At 40.2% G+C, this 12,127-nt stretch overlaps 1 protein-coding gene across 1 annotated transcript in view; it reads right to left on the reverse strand.

Moving 5' to 3' along the window:
* Positions 1-12,127, reverse strand: part of LOC139559996 (parathyroid hormone/parathyroid hormone-related peptide receptor-like) — an 87,659-nt gene that overhangs the window by 32,989 nt on the left and 42,543 nt on the right. Inside the window, exon 2 of the mRNA XM_071376507.1 lies at positions 9,666-9,768. Within this exon, the coding sequence (XP_071232608.1) occupies positions 9,666-9,768 (103 nt within the window). The remainder of the gene's footprint in view (positions 1-9,665; positions 9,769-12,127) is intronic.

Genomic DNA, 12,127 nt, shown 5'->3' on the forward strand with positions numbered 1-12,127 from the left:
ATTTGATTCAAGTCTTGCAGATGTCAAAACATATCGCAGTAGAGTTTTGATAGTTGCAAGCTTTTACACCAAGACCACACGTTTGAATGCTGAGCTATTTTCACACACTGCAAGGTCTGGGGTCTTGAGCCCACATCCCTCCACTGACCTAACCAGGCAAACCTCAGTGTCTCCCTCAATGAAAACGTTGTCTCAGGGAAGTAATGGAGAACTCATGTGTATTTAAGGCACAAATGAGAAATAATAACAAATAGATGGGACTTCACAGTGAAACACTGCAACACTAAACAAGACCCTGGCCTTGGGCTGAGGTTGGCCCACCACCCTACCAGCCACCACTTTCAAAATAGTTAGAATAGAAAGATCAGTTCATTACTATTTGCTAATTTTACAACCACACGGTGCAAACCATTTGAAACAGTCATCCCTCAACAGTTCTAATAATAGTTTGGCTAACCACAAGTTTACAGTGGCACATAACACCAAGGGGTGCTCACATAAGACATGGTCAAGGCAAATCTGGAAGAAAAGCCAAACGCCTCAAAAATGTATTCAGTTGCTATTCTTTGAGTTTGAGTCAGCATGCAAGGTTTTTCCACAATAGAGGAGACCAAAATGAGCTTTAGCCTATTCCAAATAAAGGGCACACTTTTCTTAGCCAATGTTGTCAACATTACAAAAATAAAAACTATTCATAAAACATAATGGCCAGTTAACAGCAAAAGTTTCCACCATATTTTTGTCACGTATACTCCCTCTCTGGCCTCTAGGTCACCAGACTGCTGATTATTACACGCACCTGTCACCCTCGTCATGTGCACCAGCACTTATTGACACTCACCTGGACTCCATCACCTCCTTGATTACCTGCCCTATTTATGTCACTCCCTTTGGTTCCTTCCCTAGGTGTTATTGTTTCTGTATCTAGCTGTTAGTGTTTCTTTTTTTGTTCAACTTTGTTTATTTATTAAATGTATTCAGTCCCTGAACTTCCTGACTCTCAGCGTACATCGTTACAAATTTCTACAGGGTCATCATGAGACTAACTACAACATAGGCTATACTGTACAGAACATAATGATGTCAAAGTATTTGCCACTTAATAAACAATGTGCACATTAGGTTGAAATGAAGTTCAAATGAAAATGCTCAAATTATAAAGTAAAAAGAATACTGAATTAACCAAGCACACCAAATAAGGTATTGAAAGCTTTTTCAGGCAAAAAGTACACCAGAGCTTTCCCTCTCTCTTTGAGAGGTAGGTAATATGCATACCAACATTTCAGCTTCAGCTGAGCTATGATTGTGAAGACGTGTGTGTCACGCCCTGATCTGTTTCACCTGTCCTTGTGATTGTCTCCACCACCTCCAGGTGTCACTTATTTTTCCCCAGTGTATTTATCCCTGTGTTTCCAGTCTCTCTGTGCCAGTTTGTCTTGCATGTTTCCAAGTCAACCAGCAATTTTCCCGTTCTCTTGCTTTTTGCATTCGCCTTTTTTTTCTAGTCCTCCCGGTTTTGACCCTTGCCTGTTTCTGGACTTTGTACCCGCCTGCCTGACCATTCTGCCTGCCTTGACCACGAGCCTGTCTGCCACTCTGTACCTCCTGGACTCTGATCTGGTTTTGACCTTTTTGCCTGTCCACGACCATTCTCTTGCCTCCCCTTTAGATTAATAAACATTTGTAGGACTCCAACCATCTGCCTCCTGTGGTTGCATTTGGGTCTCGCCTTGATAGTGTGCAACCTTTCAAAAAGGGGTCAGGTTACAGCCAACAGCCTAAGTCAATTCTACTACTCTCTGACAGCGTCACCAGGTATACAGGTTAAGTAGTCATCTCTGATGCACCCACCGTGGTTCAATGTAATTTCATTGAAATGATGTGGGAAAACAATGATTGTTTGATGTTAAAATATTTGGGCTGATGTGATAAATAAGAAGCATTACTACCATATATGGGTACACTAATTTATAAGGGCAGGCTGAGCCGAGGACCTCATTTCAAGATGGCTGCTACCTACCTTCCGGGTTAACATTGTGAAGCATAAATTAAATAAACACGGAATTTTATTAGTCACATGTGCAGTGAAATGCTTCCTTATGAGCCCCTAACCAACAATGCAGTTTAAAAAAATACAGAGAAGAGAAAAGTAACAAGTAAAGAGCAGCAGTAAAATAACAATAGCGACTATATACAGGGGGGTACAAATAGAGTCAATGTGCGGGGACACCGGTTAGTTGAGGTAGGACATACTTTGTGCGTGACAAGTAATTTTTCCAACAATTGTTTACAGACAGATTATTTCACTTATAATTCACTGTATTACAACTCCAGTGGGTCACAAGATTACAAACTAAGTTGACTGTTTCTTTAAACAGCTTGGAAAATTCCAGAAAATGTCATGGCTTCTGATAGGCTAATTGACATTTGAGTCAATGGAGGTGTACCTGTGGATGTATTTCAAGGCCTACCTTCAAACAAAGTGTCTCTTTGCTTGACATCATGGGAAAATCTAAAGAAATCAGCCAAGACCTCAGGAAATAAATTGTAGACCTCCACAAGTCTGGTTCACCCTTGAGCGCAATTTCTAAATGCCTGAAGGTACCACGTTTATCTGTACAAACAATAGTACGCAAGTATAAACACCATGGGACCACGCAGCAGTCATACCGCTCAGGAAGGAGACGTGTTCTGTCTCCTGGAGATGAATGTACTTTGGTGAGAAAAGTGCGTATCAATCCCAGAACAACAGCAAAGGATCTATATCCACAGTAAAATGAGACCTATATTGACATAACCTGAAAGGCCGCTCAGCAAGGAAGAAGCCACTGCTCCAAAACCACAAAACAAAGCCAGACTACGGTTTGCAATTGCACATGGGGACAAAGATCGTACTTTTTGGAGAAATGTCCTCTGGGCTGATGAAACAAAAATACAACTGTTTGGCCATAATGACCATCGTTAGGTTTGGAGGAAAAAGGGGGGGGCTTGCAAGCCGAAGACCACCATCCCAACCGTGAAGCACGAGGGTGGCAGAATCATGTTGTGGGGGTGCTTTGCTGCAGGAGTGCTGGTGCACTTCACAAAATAGATGGCATCACGAGGTAGGAAAATTATGTGAATATATTGAAGCAACATCTCATGACATCAGTCAGGAAGTTAAAGCTTGGTTGCAAATGGGTCTTCTAAATCGACAATGACCCCAAGCATACTTCCAAAGTTGTGGCAAAATGGCTTAAGGACAACAAAGTCAAGTTATTGGAGTGGCCATCACAAAGCGCTGACCTCAATCCTATAGAAAATTTGTGGGCAGAACTGAAAAAGTGTGTGCGAGCAAGGAGGCCTACAAACCTACTCAGTTACACCAGCTGTCAGGAGGAATGGCCCAAAATTCACCCAACTTATTGTGGGAAGCTTGTGGAAGGCTACCTGAAACGTTTGATCAAAGTTCATCAATTTAAAGGCAATGCTACCAAATACTAATTGAGTGTATGTAAACGTTTGAACAACTGGCTTGGGGGTAGAAGCTGTTTAGAAGCCTCTTGGACCTAGACTTGGCGCTCCAGTACCGCTTGCCGTGCAGTAGCAGAGAGGACAGTCTATGACTAGGGTGGCTGGAGTCTTAAACAATTTTTAGGGCATTCCTCTGACATAGAGGTCCTGGATGGCAAGAAGCTTGGCCCCAGTGATGTACTGGTTCGTTCGCACTACCCTCTAATGCCTTGCGGTCGGAGGCCGAGCAGTTGCCATACCAGCTAGTGATGCAACCAGTCAGGATGCTCTCGATGGTGCAGCTTTCAGTTAATACACACCGAAAGCTGGGACTTCACAGATCATGAGGATATCTTATTTGTCTGCCTGTGACCTACCGTTATTGATCACCAGCCCTGAGAATCAAAATATTCATATTTTCACCAAACAGCAAACATCTTACAAGGTAAGCTTCAATTTGGTCTGTGTTTGAGTTATAGCTACATGGGGAGTATCAAATTAATCCTTAGGTTGGTAGGAACAAATCTAGCCTATGTTATCTGATGACGTATGATTTAATGGCAACATCGAATATCCACCAAGTGACTATATCTTTGCGCATCAAAAATATGTTGCTTGCTTACGCATCCATATCCCCTGTATGTCCCGACACCGCCACAATGTTTGAGAGAGGTTGACGCTGTAGAACTTTAGTTTTTATAGTGAACAATAACTTTTAGGCACATTCCGTGTGCAAAAACAGTTCGATTACCACATTCGGACACTTTGGAGAGGTTGAAAGGACACTTGAATGTAGCTGGATACTCCATAACACCACCACAATGTTTGAGTGAGGTTGATGTGGTAGAAATTGTTTTTATACTGAACAAATTGCATTTAGGGATTTCAAATATATAATAGCACTGGAATTATCTAATTTACAGACATATGCCGCTTTGGAGAGGTGTAGGGACACTTGGAAACGTCCCGTGACCACACCTGACACCACTTACTAAAACATCTGCCCATTTCTAGTTAGGTCTATCAATCCCATTTTTTTCTGATATTGCTCACATGTTGTGGAAGCCATCTGATGTGTTTCCAGCTCTAGTCATCAATAATTCAACTAAAATAACAAAAGAACAGTGTGTGCTTTGTGTGTGCTTGATCTTGTGTATTCTGAACTATGTAACTCCAAACTATCTTCTGATCATTTCCTCATAATCTCCCAGATGTCTTCTTTCCAAATATACCATGTCAGAATCATGTAATTACACAGGAATAGCACTTACTTTTGGGTATGTCTATTTAGGTGGAAATCTACATTTTTCCACTACATTTAATAGGTTATTAATTAGAACTGTTAAGACTCCATGGATTGAGGAGGAATTGAAAAACTTTATGGTTGAAAGAGATTGGGCAAAAGGAGTGTCTAAGTCTGGCTGGACATCTGACTGGCTGACGTACTGCAAATTAAGAAATTATGTAACTAAACTCAACAAAAAGAAGAAGAAACTATTATGAAGCCAAGATCAATGACACACTATACAGTATATACAAAAGTATGTGGACACCCCTTCAAATGAATGGATTCTGGTTATTTCAGCCACATCCGTATAAAATCAAGCACACAGCCATGCAATCTCCATAGACAACCATTGACAGAAGAATGGCCTTACTGAAGAGCTCAATGACTTATGAAGTGGCACCGTCATAGGATGCCACCTTTCCAACAAGTCAGTTTGTCAAATGTCTGCCCTGCTAGAGCTGCCCCGGTCAACTGTAAGTGATGTTATTGTGAAGTGAAAACATCTAAGAGCAATAACGGCTCAGCCTTAAAGTGGTATGCCACACAAGCTCACAGAACGGGTTCCAAACTGCCTCTGGAAGCAAAGTCAGCATAAGAACAGTTCGTCGGTAGCTTCATGAAATGGGTTTCCATGGCCGAGCAACCGCACACAAGTCTAAGCTCACCATGCGCAATGCCAAACGTCGGCTGGAGTGGTGTAAAGCTCGCCGCCATTGGACTCTGGAGCAGTGGAAATGCGTTCTCTGGAGTGATGAATCATGCTTCACCATCTTGCAGTCTGACGGACAAATCTGGGTTTGGGATGCCAGGAGAACGGTACCTGCCCCAATGCATAGTACCAACTGTAAAGTTTTGTGAAGGAGGAATAATGGTCTGGAGCTGTTTTTCATGGTTCAGGCTAGGCCCCTTAGTTCCAGTGAAGGGACATCTTAACGCTACAGCATACAATGACATTCTAGACAATTCTGTGTTCCAACTTTGTGCCAACAGTTTGGGAAGGTCCTTTCCTTTTTCAGCATGACAATGCCCCCGTGCACAAAGCAAGGTCCATACAGAAATGGTTTGTCAAGATTGGTGTGGAGGAACTTGACTGGCCTGCCCAGAGCCTTAACCTCAACCCTATTGAACACCTTTGGAATGAATTGGAATGCCTACTACGAGCCAGGCCTGATCGCCATACATCAGAGCCTGACCTCACTAATGCTCTTGTGGCTGAATTGAACCAAGTCCCCGCAGAAATGTTTCAATATCTAGTGGAAAGCCTTCCCAGAAGAGTGGAGGCTGTTATAGCACCAAAGGGGGGAGCAACTCCATATTAATACCCATGATTTTGGACTGAGATGTTCGACGAGAAGGTGTCCACATATGTTTGGTCATGTAGTGTACAATGAATGATGTACTTTAAATGAAATTGTTGGCAGAAAGACATTCAACTCATCAAATCGTATGGCTTATTAATCACAAAACCATTTGATGTTGCCAATTATTGTAATGATTACTTCATTTGCAAAATGGGAAAACCTAGGCAGGAAATGCCAACAATGAGCCATCCTAATTCATGCATTAAAAAAACTAACAATTAAAAAATGCATTGTAAGTTAGTGTGGGAGAGGTGGGAAAATGATTGTTATCGATCAATAATGGCATTGACAACAGATGGATAGCTACTGAGGATGGTAGCTGACTTTATAGCCACTCCTATCTGTCATATATTTAGTCTGAGCCTAGAGGAATGTCTTTGTCCTCAGGCCTGGAGGGAAGCCAAAGTCATTCCACTGCCTAAGAGTGATAAAGCAACCTTTACTGGTTCTAACAGCAGACCTATCAGCTTGCTGCCAGCTCTTAGCAAACTATTGGAAACAATTGTGTTTGACCAAATACAATGCTATTTCACTGTAAACAAATTAACAATTTCAGCACGCTTATATAGAAGGGCACTCAACATGTACTGCACTGACACAAATGACTGATGATTGGTTAAAATACATTCATAATAAGAAGATTGTGGGAGCTGTACTGTTAGATTTCAGTGCAGCCTTTGATATTATTGACCATAACCTGTTGTTGAGAAAACTTATGTATTATAGCTTTTCAACCTCAGCTCAGACACATTATTCCATTTCTGTTTGTCACATGTCTGTGGAACTTGTTCATTTTATGTTTCAGTTGTTGAATCTTGTTATGTTCATACAAATATTTACACATGTTAAGTTTACTGAAAATAAACACAGTTGACAGTGAGAGGACGTTTCTTTTTTTGCTGAGATTAGAAACAAGTTATATTTTAGCACCTGGCTACACAGACGCTCGTTGATGCGCACGAGCAATGTGGGTGCAATGATTGAATAACATGCATGTGTACATTTATTTTGCAACACGAGTGGTGTGGTCAGCATATCAGAAACAATGTGTTGGAGATTCCAAATTGTTTGCATAGTCACACACACAGCACTTACACACTTACCCCACCAGGCATGCCACCAGGGTTCTTTTCACAGTCCCCAGGTCCAGAACAGATTCAAGGAAACATACAGTACTATATAGAGCCATGAGTGCATGCCACTGCCTTCCATCTTATATAGCGCAAATGAACAGCAAACCTGCTTTCAAAAAACAAATAAATAAAGACCTCACGGCACAACGCCTCTCCCCCATGTGACCTACTTGCTGTGTTCATGTATTAACAGGATCGGTGGGTCCCCTGCGGGACGGTTGAGCTAACGTAGGCTAATGCGATTACCATGAGGTTGTAAGTAACAAGAACATTTCCCAGGACATAGACATATCTGATATTGGCAGAAAGCTTAAATTGTTGTTCATCTAACTGCACTGTCCAATTTACAGTAGCTATTACAGTGAAATAATACGATGCTATTGTTTGAGGAGAGTGCACAGTTATGAACTTGAAAAGTTATGAATAAACCAATTAGGCACATTTGGGCAGTCTTGATACAAATATTTTAATAGAAATGCAATGTTTCATTGGATCAGTCCAAAACTTTGCACATACACTGCTGCCATCTAGTGGCCAAGATCTAAATTGCACCTGGGCTGGAATAATACATTATGGCCTTTCTCTTGCATTCCAAAGATGATGGTACAAAAAAACATAGTTTTTTTCTTTCTATTATCTTTTACCAGATCTAATGTGTTATATTCTCCCACATTAATTTAACATTTCCACAAACTTCAATGTGTTTCCTTTCAAATGGTATCAAGAATGTGCATATCCTTACTTCAGGTCCTGAGCTACAGGCAGTTAGATTAGGGTATACCATTTCAGGCAAAAATGGGAAAAAAGGGTCCGATCCTTAAGAGGTTTTTAAAGACAATTATTTCAATTTGGGAGTTGCATTTCTGTCCATTTCACAAATTGACAAATTTAAAAAGAAACCGACCAAAACTGGAAGTAAGATGTGCATTCTCCATGGTAATAAAATATTAGGTCGACTTAACACATATTTCATTTCAAATGTCAAATACTCTCCCAAATGACGAAGAAGGAAGCTGTTGAAGGATGAAATCTACCCTGGAATTGTACCCCCAGCTACCTGGAAAAATAATAACGCCTCATACGACACTGACACGCAAGACATGTCAAGCTGCATTAGGGCTGATGGTGGTCAGAGGTGGTAAGGAGACTCATCTTAGACAGCTCTAATGTGGGTCCAAGTGCTCTGCTTAGTGTTAGTGTCTGGGATCATTCTGATCAATACACTTTGAGGAACCACAGGCCTGCTTTACCCTTTCCCTTTTAAACACTGAAACCATCTTGTACCAACAAGTCTTTTGATGATTGATGATGATTGATGATCTTAAAAAAGGTGTTCTTTTAAGTTCTATTTCAAGTTAAGCCTGAAAGCTGTGAACATTTGCAGAATCTGTGCACATTTGGGGAATATTGTGAGAGATAATATAACTACTGGGAATCCATCAATAATACCCTTTGTATTTCTTAGTTCTACAGTGCAATACAACTTTGTAATGGTGTGTTTCATTTACGGAGAAAGAATGCGTCTGTTTCCAACACAGAAAGAACACAAGACCACAATGAACCGGGGTTCAAGAGAAAATAATATGACTGTCTGGATATGGAATCCAAAACCTCTTTAGAATAATCAAACTGAAAAAAATATACTGACCACAGAGACGGGAAAATCTGTGGTCTGTCTGAAAGTGACGGTCATTCACACAACCACAAGTAAACAAATACGGACTGGATCAGCTTCTCTCAGAAATCCCCCCGACCACCCTAACCTCCTAACCATACAGGAAGAAATATAATAAACGTTCCACTCTTCATTTCAAACTATAGTCCAGCCATGGTACTATCCGTAATTGTCCTGAACGAATGCTCCATATTAGAGCTACAATCTGGGATTGGATCAATGCCATCAGCATTCACACTAATTTGACTAATATGATTCAAATAGTGACAAAGGAAACCATTTTTTCCACAAGATAATTCATTTTCCGGCGTTCTGTCAGAGTCAAATCATTATTCCTACAGAACGCCTGTGTGAGTTCTGACTCGCTCAATAATCTATACATCTCAGCCTCTTAATCGACTGTTACCTCTGCTCTGTGTGTTATTGTTCTGCTGAGACAACACACAGTAGTAGACAAAATAATGTTTATACTTATGATATGCCCTCAGGTGTCAATGTGACATAACTACATTCGTGCCTGGTTAACAGAGCAGGCAGTAAACCAACAGAGATTTAATTTAACTGTGCAGAAAGCCACATACTGTATGTCATTTATCCAATATCAACATGACAGGACCATTTTCATGTCAATAAAAAAAAAAGGGTAGGCTGATACATCAGGTTTAAATAACTTTTATCTGAGAAAAAGTACATTTAAAAATGCATTTAAAACTCACCACCAGGCTTGTGTTTGTTCCTGATGGCTACCTCACACTTGCGCTTGGCTTTGAACAACAGGCCGATCTGCTCCTCTTTGGTGAGCACATCATCTGCCTCTACCTGCATGAAAAAAGGACAATGACACTAAGTTAGTAGACTGAGGAGCAATCGTTCCTCAATAAACACAATGGAAAAGTTTGTAACAAACATCAGGTAGCAGAGCAGGGACGCGTTGTTGTGAAATCACATTTCATTTCCCATATCAATAAGCATTTTATGCTAGGTTGACAGCATTATTTTATGCGAGGTTGACCCAAACAGTTTGTAACAAACATCAGATAGCAGAGCAGGAGGTTGTACACACACACACACACACCCCACCCTCATGCTGTATACAAACAAGCCTAGCCAACAGCAGTAGGTGGTAGACTTGTAGCATGTGTAATGTGTACATAGATGCAATACAACCCGATTATCAAAACCCCATCCCTCTCATTGTCCTAGTCTAAGAGTTTCCTAAAACACAAAAAAGCATTTTCTTTCACAGTACAATTAAGATGAACCAAATAAGAGGCATTTGGCCAACTGTGAGTCACGGTGGTTTAGGTAAACGTAAAGTCGGTTACATATTTTTATTCCTGTCTTAACTGTCCATGAAGGCAAGGGGTTTTAAAAGACCTTGCGGATTCTGTTTCTTGTCTAAACAGCATCAGCTTCGCTCTTTGTTTATAGTCCCAGCTGGTACTCCTGTGATTTTAGTCACTCTGTGGCTGGTGTACCATTAAGCACTAATCAGATATGACCAAACCTTTTCCTCTTAGACCTCACAACATTTGCTCAACTTTCAAACAGTGCTGGAGACAGAGCCATAATATCCCAGGTGGGGTTTTCCATTCAATGAAATGTCTGCACTTTAGAGATTACTACACTGACTACCCATACATCCAACCCTTACACACAAACACACACACACTCAGAACTCATACACACTCAAAGGCTTTTCAATTATACTGTATACTATTTATTATACTGGTGACCAATTCACTACCCACTATATATTTGTAAAAAATATATATATACAGTCAAATTAGATAATTATTTTGTAAATACAGTCCATTATTACATCATACTACCTCTTCTATTACTTATTTTTTACTTGAGTCTTTTATCCTTATCAATAGCTAGGTTTCCATCCAATTTGCGACAGATTTTCATGCAAATATGCACGTTTTCCCACCAGTGGTGTTTCCACCAAATAACTTATTTCATCTGTAGCCTAATAAAATGCATAGTTTCCAGAGTCGTACTGGGAGGACCACACACCATATCGTGTTACTCCAAGTTTACTTTGATATGATGGTGATTATATCAATATTTGCGCATAAATGCGTTTCCGCCGCCATTTCTCACATAATTAATTTTAGACACAAAAAGATCAGATCGGCAATTATAAAATTGTACCGAAACTTCCTGTTTCCATCACAGCTGTCGTAAAAAAACACATGTTTTATACGGTATGACTTCACTCGCAGAAAAACTGTGCATGGAAATGTGGCTATTGATCAATGTACTGCATTGTTGAGGGAGCTAGCACATAAGCATTTCACTGCACCTTTTACACCTGCTGTAAAATGTGGCTATTGATATTGCTCAATGTACTGCATTGTTGAGGGAGCTAGCACATAAGCATTTCACTGCACCTTTTACACCTGCTGTAAAATGTGTATGTGACGAATAATTTGATTTAATAGGTGCCTTTGGCTGGACGCTGAGTGCTGGGATCAGTAAGCATCGGTAACAAATATTGTTCTATTGACTTTGACAAGTGTCCTCTTTGGCATTCGTGACAATACATTTCATATGCTTGCTTCCCAGCAGGCATCTTTCCAACTGTTTGAAAACTTATGGTACACTTAAACGAGTGGCACATAACGCACACAACTATATTTCTTATCACTGTATATATTTTTACCCTAAGGGCAGGAAGAACAGTCTAACTGAGCTAAAGTGTTGTGATAATGTCAAAAGGTTTTAAAAAGGTTGACTTTAGAATCTAGACCAAAATGTCTCTAACCACATTTCCATCCACATTCTTTATGCTAGTCATACGAGTCATACAATTGTATGCAAGTTTTTTTTTTAAATTATGCGAGTCATACAATTTTATAAATGCCGACAAATAATGTGTTCGTTCGACATGGTGGGATCTTTTTGTGTAAGTGAAATTAATTATGCTAGAAATAGCGGTGGAAATGATTTCATGCGCAAATATTTAAATAATAAATCAAATCAAATTTGATTGGTCACATACACATGTTTAGCGGATGTTATTGCAGGTGTAGAAAAATGCTTGTGTTTCGAGCTCCAACAGTGCAGTAATATCTAACAATTCACAACAATACACACAATACACACAAACCTAAAAGTAAAAGAACGGAATTAAGGAATGTATAAATACTAGGATGCGCAATGTCAGAGT

This window comes from Salvelinus alpinus, chromosome 30, assembly GCF_045679555.1.
Source record: "Salvelinus alpinus chromosome 30, SLU_Salpinus.1, whole genome shotgun sequence".
NCBI lineage: Eukaryota > Metazoa > Chordata > Actinopteri > Salmoniformes > Salmonidae > Salvelinus > Salvelinus alpinus.